At 42.8% G+C, this 13,462-nt stretch overlaps 1 protein-coding gene across 1 annotated transcript in view; it reads left to right on the top strand.

Annotated features, from left to right (window-relative positions):
* Axdnd1 (axonemal dynein light chain domain containing 1) overlaps nucleotides 1-11,096 on the top strand; it is a 79,475-nt gene extending 68,379 nt beyond the window's left edge. Inside the window, exons 22-26 of the mRNA XM_031385668.1 lie at nucleotides 1,729-2,199; nucleotides 5,276-5,377; nucleotides 8,103-8,185; nucleotides 9,543-9,781; nucleotides 10,807-11,096. Coding sequence (XP_031241528.1) covers nucleotides 1,729-2,199; nucleotides 5,276-5,377; nucleotides 8,103-8,185; nucleotides 9,543-9,781; nucleotides 10,807-10,871 — 960 coding nt within the window. The 3' untranslated portion in view covers nucleotides 10,872-11,096. The remainder of the gene's footprint in view (nucleotides 1-1,728; nucleotides 2,200-5,275; nucleotides 5,378-8,102; nucleotides 8,186-9,542; nucleotides 9,782-10,806) is intronic.
* The last annotated feature ends 2,366 nt before the right edge of the window (nucleotides 11,097-13,462 follow it).

Here is a 13,462-nt window from a genome sequence, read left to right as displayed (position 1 = left end):
GAAATCCACCTGCCTCTGCCTCCCAAGTGCTGGGATTAAAGGCATGCGCCACCACTGCCCGGCTGCATCCAGTTTCTTGTATGTCGAAATGGGGTCTCTTGCAGCCCAGACTGGCTCGAATTGTTCAAGAGAGGCTCCTCTTGGCTTTGAATTTGTGACAATCTTTCTTTATTGGCTTCTTAAGTGAGTGCTGGGATTCCAGGTGTGAGCCATCATTCCTGGCTCATCCTGTATTTTTAACTACCACCTGCTTACCAATAATTCCCAGATCAGTGCTCACTGATTATTTAATGACTTAGTCCTTCAGTCTCCGACTGACTGGCATTTACCTCTGGTAAAATCTGAAGAAGTTCCTGCTATGGCATCCCCACCTGATCTGATGGCATGCATGTTAATGCCCCTGTGTCTAAGAGGAAGGAGATGTCTCTATACAAACATTTTTATGACTTTATACATTGCCTTTAAAAAAAAATTACGCATTTTCAACAAAACTTTTTCTAGGTTGACAACATCTTGGCCAGAATGGTTTCTGAATTAACCACTGAAAGATTTCATTGACATCATAAATCTTAAACTGCAGTATAAGACTAGAAACTTTTTAAAGTAGCATAGTCATGATGTGATTACAAACTAACCTAGGGGAAACATTCAAGTATACAGAATCGGCTGGGTATGGCTGACAAACACCTGAAATCCCAGCCCCTGGGAGGCAGGATGATAGGAGTTCAAGATCATCTTTGGTTACACCGCAAGTTCTAGGCCAGCCTGTGCTACAAAATACCTTATATCAAATAAACAACCAACACACAAAGTTGTTTAGAAAGTATATATAACTCTAGAGACATGAGCTCAGAGAGGACCTTACAGGTGATGTAACTCAACCTGACAGGAATTTGATTTGTGACTCTTAAGGGAGCACACTTGATCACTGTGCCCAGGTTTGAATATCTGATGACAGCCATGCTTTCAGAAACAATCCATGTGGTTTTGATAAGCAGTTGAGCATTGAACATTAGTCTCTCTACTGAGGTGAATGTGCTGTGTCCCCTGTATCCTTTCCTACCAACTACTGATAATTTCTCTTCTTCCTCTTCCTCTTCCTCCTCCTTTTCTTCTTCTTTCTAACTGAGGATTTATCAACTGGTGGCAAACCAAGTTTTTGCTTGTCTGAAATATCTTTGCTTCAAAGTTTTGCTATGCATGCAGCTAGCTCTACAATTCTCTCAATATGTTGACAATATTATTCCTACTGATTTCTAGGTACTGCTGTTAAAAAATGAATGATGGAGAATTCAGCTGTCAGTTCCTTTGAATATAACCCATCTTTTTTTCTCTGGTGACTTTTGAGATCCCCCTTTTCCTTTAGCATTCTGCACCCTCACTCTGATGTATATGAACAATTTTTTGTCAGTATTTGAATAGATGCCTTTTAGGCATTAGATGTTGTTAACTCCTTTCTCTGGGCTCTCCTGGTAACCCTTGGGCTTCTGGGGCTACTCTTGGGGTCCTTTTTCTTCTTTACTGTTTTATGTAACTAATTTCTGTTTTAAGTTACTGCACAACAACCCAATCAGCTATTTCTCCCCTCCCCTCTCCATTTGTGTTCTTATTCATAGCAGAAAACTCATTTGTAGGATTAGTGCTCATTTACTATGAAACTGTTGATATTTGCATACATGAATTACATTATGTAAACGCATTTTATAATATTGTGGTTACATTGCACAGGAAGCTACAAAAGTTTATTTTGACCCAGCAAAACCTTTTATTGGTGATGATACTGATGATGAAATTGACTTTAAGAAGCCTGAGGTTCAAGAAAAGGAAAAGGAAGAAAAGGAAGCGCTACCACCTGTAGCAGAAGCAGAAGCAACAGAGGCAGCAGAAGCAGCAACAACAGAAGCAACAGAGGCAGCAGATGCAGCAACAACAGAAGCAACAGAGGCAGCAGATGCAGCAACAACAGAAGCAACAGACGCAGCAGGAGCAGAAGCAACAGGGGCAGCAGACGCGGAAGCCACAGGGGCAGCAGACGCGGAAGCCACAGGGGCAGCAGACACAGAAGCCACAGGGGCAGCAGACACAGAAGCCACAGGGGCAGCAGACACAGAAGCAACAGGGGCAGCAGACGCGGAAGCAACAGGGGCAGCAGACACAGAAGCTACTGGGGCAGCAGAAGCAGAAGTCACAACAGAAGAGGTAAGCTTATTTGCTGGGCATAGTGACAGGTGCCCATAATCTCAGCTATCTGCAAGGCTGACACAGGACTTTTTTGAGTCCAGAAGTTCAAGACTTGGCAACACAGTGAGAACAAAACAAAATAAAACAATCAAAAAACAAAGAAGACAAATAAAAATGTGTGATTATTTAGCATTAGTTTTCCCCTTCCCTCTATCTTTTCAAAGACTAAGTGATAACAGAAATAGAAGATGGAAGTAGGTCTGTTGGAGTGAAAGCTTCAACTTCCTTTCCCTATCCAGGTATAACCACACCTGCGGGTGCACTCGTCCTTCCGGGTACAGCCACCTTGCAGGTGTACTTGTCCTAGTGACTTCTCTTCCTAACCCCATTCCTTCACCTCTTACTAACAGCCACACAGTCTACCCCACACCTTGCTGCTTTTTTCTCCCTTTATTACTAGATTTCCCAAAAGGAAGTTTAACTTTCCCATTGCCTCTGCTTCAGCTTCCCTGCTAAGCCACCCTTTCCTTCTCCCAGTCTGTAACTTATCTTATTCTGACTCTCTCTAGAGCTGCTGGGGAATGTGTAGCAGTAAAAACCCATCCTGGACATTTACAATAGTCATAATGCAGTGACCACCGGATTATTCATGTTAGCTCTCTGTGGCTAAAGCCTCACCTGAAAACTCCAGTGTTGTGTATAGACAGTTCCCCCTGCAGAAGCTTTCCATTTTTCCCTCCTGCCCGCCCAAGGCAAGTGCAATCCGCAGGCAGCTGGTCTCCATGCTGCAGCTAGCCCAGGGCTCCCTGCCTGCTCCATCTCCCCCTGGCAGCTCCTAGAGAACCCAGTGCCTCTCCTTGAGGTCTTAAAGAAATAACAAACCTGAAGAGGATTAGGCCCCCCACCCCCTGTTTAAATCATGGAAAAAGGTAATCAGAGGCCACAGACAGTTACGGCGAGCCATAAAATTAGTTCCTGATAACCCCAAAACAGACACCCATTAATCCCCCACAGCTTCGGTTCCACCCTAACAAATGGTATAACCATTTCACTCCCCTCACTCTGAAGCATCCTAAGGATTCCCAATTATGTTTTTTCTGGGCTCATTTGTCTCATGCGAGCACTTGCTCTTAGTGAGTGCAAAGCATGTGATCCGAGTCTGGACTTGAATAAAAGTTTGTTTTGTAAGTTACAGTGGACTTTGCAATTCTTGGGCTCATTTGGGCTTTCCCATGGACTCTGGGCACAACAATAATAATACAATGACAGCTACCAGTAACTAAGTGTAGATTATGAGTTCTGTGCTGTGCATGTTGCCTAGTATAACAACTTAGGGTATATATTGGCTTACTTTATAGATAGGAGATTTATGCTCCAAAGGTTGATAGACTTACCTAAAACCAAATAGTCTCAAGTGGCAGAATCAGCATTCAAACCCAGATGATTGTGGCAGAAGGACTGATTCCTCGACTGACTGCTACTGTCTCTGGCTTTGAGCCTATGCTTGTCCAGTGTTCTCTGCACATCTTGATTTCTGTCTCTGCACATGGTTTAAGTGTTGCCATAAGGACTGGCAAGATGGCTGTCAACATGAGTTCTAGCCTCAGAACCCACATAAAGGTGGAAGGAAAGAACTAACTTCATGAGGAAGTTGTCTTCCTGCCTTCCTTCCTTCCTTCCTTCTTTCCTTCCTTTCTTTATGCATGCATGTCCCCACACACTAATAATAATAAGTTTTTAAAACTTGCTTTGACCCCAGACTCTATTATAGGTCTCCTATTCAAAATAGAGGCAGGAGGACAGAGCGGGATCATGTACAAGACCCAGCCCTGTATTTTCAGGCATTTTCTGTTTTATTTTTGGTAAAGTGCTTGTTTTATGGAAGACCAAACACTTTTCCATTTATTTATAGAGCACATTAAAGTTATCACCATCTTTGAACTTACTTCGGGACCTTTCTTCTCTACTTCACAAGGACCTATTCCATCTTCAAATATCTTTATTTTCCCTGTGAGCAGGGCCCCCCTGTGTGTCCAAACAACCCTTAGAACACACCTTTATGTTGAGAGCCACTGTGTGCCATGATCGTGAGTCCTATTATCTGCCTACCTGCTGAGTCTCTGTATTAGTCAGGGTTCTCTAGAAGAGGAGAACTTATAGAATGAATATATATATATTCATTTGAATATATCCATAACTATATATATTATCTCTATATATGGTTAAGGTTTAGTATTAGGGAGTCATATATATGACTCTTATTTTTCCATCTTGACTTTATTTAAAAACCTTCTCATTTTCTTTCTTCCCTGTGTCTCTATAAAAAGCTCATTATAGGACCATGGTAGACTTCAGCAGCTCTTGATTGACTTCTAATTCTCTGCAGAACACCATTATTTTAGGGGTTTGCAGTGGGCTGCATTCCGCTAATCTCCTGAAATTTGGTGCTACACTTTATGTATATATATATGTGCATATGTGTGTGTGTAATCCAATGGAAGATCCATGAATCCAGTAGTTGTTCAGTCACGTCTCAGCTGGCCTTCAGTATATGCTTAAATCTTGAAGGAATAGACTTGCCAGCAAGAGTGAGAGCAAGCAGGCAAAAACGAGAAGCTTCCTTCTTCTAGGACCTTTATATAACTTACCTATATAAAGGACATGCCTGCCTATAAAAAGGACTTCTATAGGTGTGGCCCAGATTAGAGGTGGATCTTTCCACCTCAAAAGATCTGGATTAAAATTGGGTTTTCCCACTTCAAACGATTTAGTTAAGAAAAATTCATCACAAGTATACCCAGCAGCTTTTGAGTATTAGTTCCTGATGTTCAGATGCAGTCAAGCCGACAACCAACGGTAGCTCTCCCAGGTTTAGATGTCTGGGATGAACCGCCTCGCTTTACTCCTGACTGTTTCTTCCTTTCCCAGTCCTCCACTCCCATTCTTGTCAGTGAGTGTCTGGAGCACACCTTCAAACGCTGATGGGTGGGGACAAATGGAAAGCTATAGTCTCAGACAGGCTCTGGGTGGCTTGCTGTGCTGTGTGTCACACTGGCTGGCTAACAGATCCTTCCTTGGCTTTCCTGTGCTCTAGGAACCTTCGACATCTAAAAACAAGAAAACCATTCGATACATTAAGAAAGATGAGAATATTCATTGCAAACCTCTCTTCGAAGAAGACATACTTTTATCCTGGGTATGTAACTTAAACCAAACTAGGAAATCTAAAACTACTTAATATTCTTTGAAAACAATATGGCCTAACATAGCTTTTAAACGTTCCTCTCAGGTACTCCTAGTTAATGTATTTTGCAGATTTTTTTTTTCTTTTTCCAGCACCGTCTTTAGAGGACTCTAGTTTTTCCCTTTTGACTTAAAAAACAAAACAAAACAAAACAAAACAAAAAAAACCAAAACCAAAAAAACAAAACAAAACCTTCTCATTCTCTTTCTTTTGTGTCTCCATAGAAAGCTTATTCTAGGACCATGTTAGACTTAACCAGCTCTTGATTGGCTTCTAGCTCCCTGCAGAACACTGTTACTTTAGGAGTCTCTGGTGGGCTTCATTCCACCAACCTTCTGAAATTTGGTGCTACACTTCCTGTGTGCATTCATAATGTGTATTTTTCTGGGTTGGTGGAGGGAACCAAATATATCACCAAATTGCTCAATCAAAAAAAAAAAAAAAATTAGGGGCTGGAGAGATGGCTCAGCGGTTAAGAGCATTGACTGCTCTTCCAGAGGTCCTGAGTTCAAATCCCAGCAACCACATGGTGGCTCACAACCATCTGTAATGAGATCTAACTCCCTCTTCTGGAGTGTCTGAGGACATCTACAGTGTACTTACTTAAAATAAATAAATCTTAAAAAAAAAAAAATTAGGGAACCTTCAGTTGTTTGATGGTGTGATTCCTTAGACTGGGTGGTTGCACACGGAGGTGAGGAGGCACGTCAGCAGAATGGTGGAAGACAAGTAGAGCGCATAGGTGGAGATCAGGCCTAGGGAGAAGGTGTTTGCAATGAGTTCATCCAAGATTGTTGTAGGTGATAAAATCCAGCAGTGGTAGAAAGACCTTGCGTAAGTCATTTAGGGCCAGTGAGCACATTCTCCCTGAAGGCAGAGCTGCCAGGCCCAGCCAACACAGTTCTTTCTTGAATTTGTTTCCCTGAAGTAAAAACCCTGTTGTTCCATCTAGAGCAGGCAATAGGATCAGGCTCTGGAGCAGGCAGGAAGCAGAGGGGAGCTAGAAGCCAGTAGATAACGGGGGCAAAACTGAGGACCATTGGTCTGGGGCTCACTGCTCTGGGATGCTACCTGTGTTAGTCAGCTTTCTATCCCTGTGACATAGAGCCGGAGAAAGCCAGCCAAAAGGAAGAAAGATTCCTTTTGCTCCGGGTTTCAACCTACCTCCATCCCTTGGCTCCAATGTACCAGTGCTGCAGTGAGCAAACCAGTTTGGCAGGGAGCATGCAATGGAGCAGGACTGCCCCCCTCAGTGGCAGGGAATTAGAGAGGGAGAGAGGAGGGTAGGAAGGGCATAGGAAGAGGGAGAGAAGGAAGAGAGGAAAAGTGGGAGAGATCAGAAAGAAGAGGTGAGAGGTAGGAAAGGGTGAGGGAGAGAAAAGAGAAAAGGGGCCAAAATATACCCTTCAAGGCAGGTCACAAGTGACCCAGCTCCCAAAATTTCCATTATGTCCCATATTGCCACAAGCTGGGAACCAGGTACTTAGCATATGGGAGACATTTCAGATCCCATAAGCAGTACTGACCTGCCTCTCCTCCCTGGGAAAGGCTTAATTTTATTAACTCTGAAAATGTTTAGCATTGCAGCATTTTATCAGAGGTTTTATATAATCGTGTGAACACCTTTGGAAAGGCAAGCAGGAGACAGACTTGGCTTCTGCCATATTTTTAACCCAAGATTAGATATTCTTCCCTTACCTGTCATTTGAGCTGAAGGACTGGTCTGAATTTTCATACCATAATACTATATACCCCAGGTATAGATATTACAAGCAGTGACTAATTTATCCATTTCATAACAACAAAGAGCCCTTGAAAGATGGCTTCAGAAAAAAAATGTGCCAAAAGCAGATAGGGCACAAAATCTGGCAGGGAGTTTGGTGCTAAGAATGGTATCTGTAGACAGTGGACCTGGATCCAGAGAGGTTAGTCCAATCCAAAGCCCCTAGGAAAGCTGGGAAGTGTGAGTCCCACATGCCAAAGGTAGAAGGTCCCAGCAAGAGACTGGCTTAAAGCTACAACATATGGATGTAGGTAAGGAAAGGCCATGTGCACTTTTATGAGCTGTGCCTCCATGTTCATCTCTGTCAGACACTCAGGCAGAAGAGTATAAATTCTAGAAGGAGGTCATGAATACAAAAAAGGTATGCCAGGCAGTAGTTGTAAACTCTTTGCTGCATACAAATCAGTGTACAAACCTATCCCTAATATTATCTCTGCTTGGCAAGATTTACACCTTTAAGCAATTATGGCATTACCTAAGGAATGTAAAACTCTTACTGGATTTTGCAGTGTTTTACAGGAAGTGAAATTATTAACAGTGAATTATTATTAATTAACTCTGAATTGTTTCCTTTATTTAATTCATTAGAGACATGTTTACCCTTCTTACTTTTCAAGAATTTGCACATTTCTTTTTTTGTTCCTGTTTCTCTTACCTTTTTTCCCCCACACTACCTGTATGTGTACCTGTATGTTTACCTGTATCTACCTGTATGTGGTTAATTTGGAATCTGCTGTCCTATCTGACCACAGGCAATGCCTGTAGAGTTTTTGGTGTTCAGGTTGTGAGCAATCATCTACTAGATAAATATGAGCAATAGAAAGAATATTTTAGACAATTCCTAAAGACATAGATCATTAACTGTTCTGTCACCTCACACATTTTCTTTGACAGAGAGAACCAGCTAGTCATGGTGTATTGGAGCCAAAGTATCATGAAATAATGGATGTAATTGAACATATGCAGGACAAGCTAATGTAAGTATAGATACCATGATGGTAAAGAAGGTAAAGGCTATTGGCCAGAAGTTTGCCAAGCAATCCACACTTCTTAGCTTGCCTCTGTCTTGCTTGTTTTGGTCTCACTAGTAGGATGAATATCTGAGAACCATTGGCTAGAGGTGGTGAACTGTACTGCTGTGGTAAGAAAGCCTCCCCTTAGCCCATAGCGGAGATGGTGGCTACTGTGGATATCTGTAATGTGTACATATGTCAGAAGGGCATGCAGAGCCATCCAAGTCAGTGTGTCTGTGGGAGGTGACTTAAGGAAAAGAATGGACTGGGAGAAAGTACTACACTTGAGAAAGAATGTCCTATAACCCAGAGTTGGGAGTACAATACAGTCAAGATGGCTGATAAGTATGAGAAGACTCACTCTTACAGATATGGCATACACCCTACACTTAATGGTTATTACATTTGCTTTGTGTGCATGTATGTGTGTGTCCGTGTATGTGTATATCTATGTATGTGTGGGTGTATCTGTGTGTCTATATATGTGTGCATGTGTGTGTATATGTATTCATGTATATGTATGTATTTGTGTGTGAATGTGCATATGTATGGATGCATGTATGTGTCTAGGTGCATGTATCTGTGTGCATGTATGTGTATATGTGTGTGTATATGTGTGTATGTATGTGTCTGTTTGTATCTGTGTATGCATGTATGTATGTGTCTGTGTGTATATGTATATGTATGTGTCTGTGTGTATCTGTGTATGTGTGTATGTATGTTTATGTGTATATATGTATATGTGTATATGTATGTCTATGCCTATGTGTCTGTATGTGTATGTATGTGGGTTGTATGTCGAGATCAAAGGAAGTCAGTTCTCTCTTCTGCCATGTGGGATTAACTCAAGGTTGTCAGGTTTGGCAGCAAGGCCTTAGGTCACTGAACCCACTCACCAGTCCTACCATGTACTCTCATAAGTAGAAAGTATATCTCAAATTGGTTTTCTCAATTATAAATTCCAGTTTTAGAGTTGTTAGAAAAGAAGTGACATTATTGAGTTTGTTTGTTGAGTTCTACTAATTATGTGAAGCTAAAATCAACTACTGATGAGAGTCCTCTGGCTATTGAATTCTCTGGGAATTTCAAATATACTGAAGTCCAATCTTACTTAGACATGAGAACTACAGTATACTCTCATGTGATATGGAGTAGCTCCTAGGCCTCAGGTCTCCATTTGTCGCTGATGCCATTTCCCATGTCTGCATACTTCAGATAGGTGCATCTTTTGTCACGCAGCTCACACATGAGTCTCCATAGGAGGGAAGGATCCCTTCTCACCACCCTCTGTTGTTGTTTCCCTGGGCTTCATCCATACCAGAGAGATGGACGCCAGGGCCAGAGAGGCAGAGGAGAGGTTTGATGAGGTGAACGAGCAGCTTCATCACACCCTTATAAAAAACAGAGATCTTGAGAGGGAACTAGAAGAACTGGTGAAGAAAGTCACAACGGGGTCAGTAGTCAAGATAGAAGGCACCAAGGACAACGAGGACCATGGGGGAGTGGATGATGGAGATGAACACCAACAAATAAAAAAGTCCCCAAAATTTGCCAAGAAAGGTGAGGCTTGTTTTTACATATTTATGAAGAAAATTTGACTGCACCACAGATATTTTAAAAGAGCATGAGTATTTTACATTCATTCATGCATTTTACCAAAGCTCCATATGCACAAACACATGTGTGTGCACCCCACCATGTGTGTATGTATGTACACACACACACATACACACACACATACACACAAGTTTTAAAAGATAAAAGGAGATTGATAAGCCGGGCAGTGGTGGCGCACGCCTTTAATCCCAGCACTTGGGAGGCAGAGGCAGGCGGATTTCTGAGTTCGAGGCCAGCCTGGTCTACAAAGTGAGCTCCAGGACAGCCAGGGCTATACAGAGAAACCCTGTCTCGAAAAAAACCAAAAAAAAAAAAAAAAAAAGGAGATTGATGGAGGAGATTGACACCTAACATCAGCATCTGGCCTTTACACATGCACAAGTGACCATCCCCATAATGCATGCACCACACACATCCATATGTTGTACATAAACATATACCATACACACACACATAAACAATACAGCAAGCAAACAAAGGTGGCTGTGTAGAGATGACACCCAGCCCCCACAGCTGAATCCTTCAGACAACCTGTGTCACTTTCCCTTCATGCTTAGTCACCTTTTAACATCCATGCTCTGAGAACAGGCTTGATGGCCAGAGGTCTCCTGTCGTCATCCCAGGGGTGCATCTCATAGAGCCTGTGTGTTTGGGAGGCCAGAGAGAGAGGGTAGGAGACAGCAGAGAGGCACAGCAATAAGCAGGTGAGGGTGCTGAAGACTAGCTCTGCTTGAATATTCTCTTCTTTGTTACTTGCTGCATAATCCTTTATCTCAGAACCATGAGATCAAGTAATTAACTGGCCACACATAATTCTGAATAGCCAATTTAGTTATCCATTGGATTGGACTTACTTGGGCCAAATGTCATGTGAAAACTCTTTTTTTTTTTTTTTTTTTAAGTCAAAAGCCTTTAGTACATAGAGGATACCAGTCACTAACATATTCTAATGGTTTTTGTCTTTTTAGAACACTCCATGAGCAGTTTTGAAGCATCTGGAAGCCGGACTAAACCTAAGACCAAACCCAAATAGCCCCCTAGCGCCTGGGTTCACAGTGGCTGTGTCCCTGAAGATGCAGAAGCATTGCTGAGCTGGAGCATTGGCGGTGCAGCTGACATGATCGACTCCCTTTGCAACAGCCACTAGAAAGGCCATGCCATCAAGGCAAGAAAATGTCTCTTCAGAAGCGTGGCAGAGGCCATAGGAAGTCAGTATATGAGTTTACTTGCCAGATTAAAAACAGCTTATGAGAAAGTATGCTGGCCTCTTCAGTTGCTTTCCCGAGAGCTTTGTTAAAAGTGTTCATTTCTAAGAAGAAAATAATGCCGTAGACTCAGCTCAGGAAGGAAAGAAATAAGCTTTAGGTCCTGACTCGGCAGAGAGGCCCCTGTTCCTTTGCTTGCCTTTCAGCCACAGATCTGAGTTTTCTGATTGTAGGCACTCTTCTGACCCCTCTGACCTTCATGATAATCCTCTAGCTAGGAAGGGGAAATACTAGTAATCCCATTTCTTAGAAAATGAGACTGAGACCCAGAAGTCCTCTTGAGCCCACAAACCTGATGGGTGTCAGAATCCCTAGCTGGCAGAATTTTGTGTATACTGTGTTCCCAGCCATGGCTCCCACGGCTTCCTCAGCACAACAATGCGTAGCTGGAGACTCACCAGAATCTGTTTCCTTTCTTTGATGACCTCATTCATCTGCCCTTTTCGTGTTCCCAACTCTGCCCAGGCATGGAAGATGGTCTGTCCTATAAGAATAAACTGGGAGCCAGTGGGTGGTGGTGGTGCACGCCTTTAATCCCAGCACTTGGGAGGCAGAGGCAGGTGGATTTCTGAGTTTGAGGCCAGCCTGGTCTACAGAGTGAGTTCCAGGACAGCCAGGGCTACACAGAGAAACCCTGTCTCGAAAAACCAAAAAAAAAAAAAAAAAAAAAAAAAAAAAAAAAAGACTAAGTTGGGAATGACAAAGGGCTATTGTGGCTGTCACTCTGTAGGGCTCCTCCCTACTCACTGCTTCTGACCTGCTTGGGTTTGTGTATCTCTCAGGCTCCAGCAGTCACTGGAAAGATTGCTACATTTGTTTTGGTTCTACATGGCTGGTGTTCCCTTAGCTTTCTCTCCCAGACTTTAGACCTTTGCCTGATCTTTTAGATCAGAAAACCACTAACTCCAGAGTTCCCAGCTTTATGTATGTTGAATCCTTGGTCAGTCTTGAGGGATGGGTTCAACATTGCTTATGAGTTACCTATACCAACTGGACAGAGTCAATCACAATTTGGGTTATAGGAAAGACAACATGAAATTCTTCAGGCAGTTGAGTATGCTCACTGCCCAACAGGCAGCTACAGCTAAAGCTCTCGCTTACACCCTCCACCTGCCTGCTAGGTCATAACCTGGCTTTCCTGCTTCTAAAAGACATTCATCAATGACAATAGCAAGCCTAGGGGCTTTTTCTTTTTGTACAATTATAGGATACTTTTTATTGATTTTCTACTCCATAGAAATGAGTGGACATTCTCATACAAATTAGCATATCCCATCCTCATACAAATTAGCATATCCCATCAGTGAGCACAAGAGCCTTGTCTTACAGAATGTGTTAAATCATATCAACTACATCAGGTAGAAAGTCCTATCTCTAACTTCCATGTCTACTGCTACCCTGCTTATAATGGCATGTTTGTAAGTCACAGAAACCCACTTTTATAGAATAATTTATTGGAAGATTCTGGGGGAGCTCAGAGTATTGAAATCTTTAAAAGCCAAGCTGTTACTAGATAGTGACCTGTTACTGCCCAGCAGTAACGTTAAAGAGAGGGTTACCTGGGAAATGGAGTTAGAAGGAAAAGCAACAGTAGGAGAGAGTTTGGGAGAAAATAGAGTGGCCAAAGTTATACCTGTCCACATGGAAGGTTAAAAAATTAGACGGGAGTCATGATTGCTCAGCCATCTTGAATTTTATGCTTCTTTGTTACAGCCCAACAGGTAGAATAGTTGAGGCAAAAACCCCTCCCACAAGTTTGTCAGCATGCCGGCCCAATCAGTGGCTTCTTTTGGTCTCTGTAGAGGTGGAACTTCCGATGTAACTGGAACCAGGTTCGAGGCGTGGCAAATAGCAGGAGGTGGGCAGAGAGGTGTGGTTATGAGAGGCAGGCCTCAAGCCAAGAGGGTTACAGTGACCAAGCACCTTGGGAAGATCTCTATTGCTTTACCATGTCACTGTGGTGTTACTATGAAACAAAATCCAAGCATTTTTTTCATCTTTGTCTTATTCAGCCAAGGTCCTAGGTTCCAAAGAGACAGAGAGTCTGTCTCCTGACCATAGGTCACACCATGGATATACTAAGGATGCTGTTCCGGTTTTCTTTCTGTCATGATAAAACACGGACCAAAAGCAATTTATGTCGGGGATGGTGGAGTAGGGCTAATTTCAACTTACACTCCTGTTTCAGAGTCTACCCTTGAGAGAAATTAGGACAGTAAGCCAAGCAAGAACTTGAAGCAGAGGCCATGGAGGAGTGCTGCCTGCTGGCTCACTCACTGGAGGCCATGGAAGAGTGCTGCCTGCTGGCTCACTCACTGGAGGCCATGGAGGAGTGCTGCCTGCTGGCTCACTCACTGGA

Source organism: Mastomys coucha, unplaced genomic scaffold (assembly GCF_008632895.1).
Source record: "Mastomys coucha isolate ucsf_1 unplaced genomic scaffold, UCSF_Mcou_1 pScaffold1, whole genome shotgun sequence".
Lineage (NCBI taxonomy): Eukaryota > Metazoa > Chordata > Mammalia > Rodentia > Muridae > Mastomys > Mastomys coucha.
Note: the sequence above shows the minus strand (reverse complement) of the source record. Positions and strands in the feature narration are given on the sequence as shown.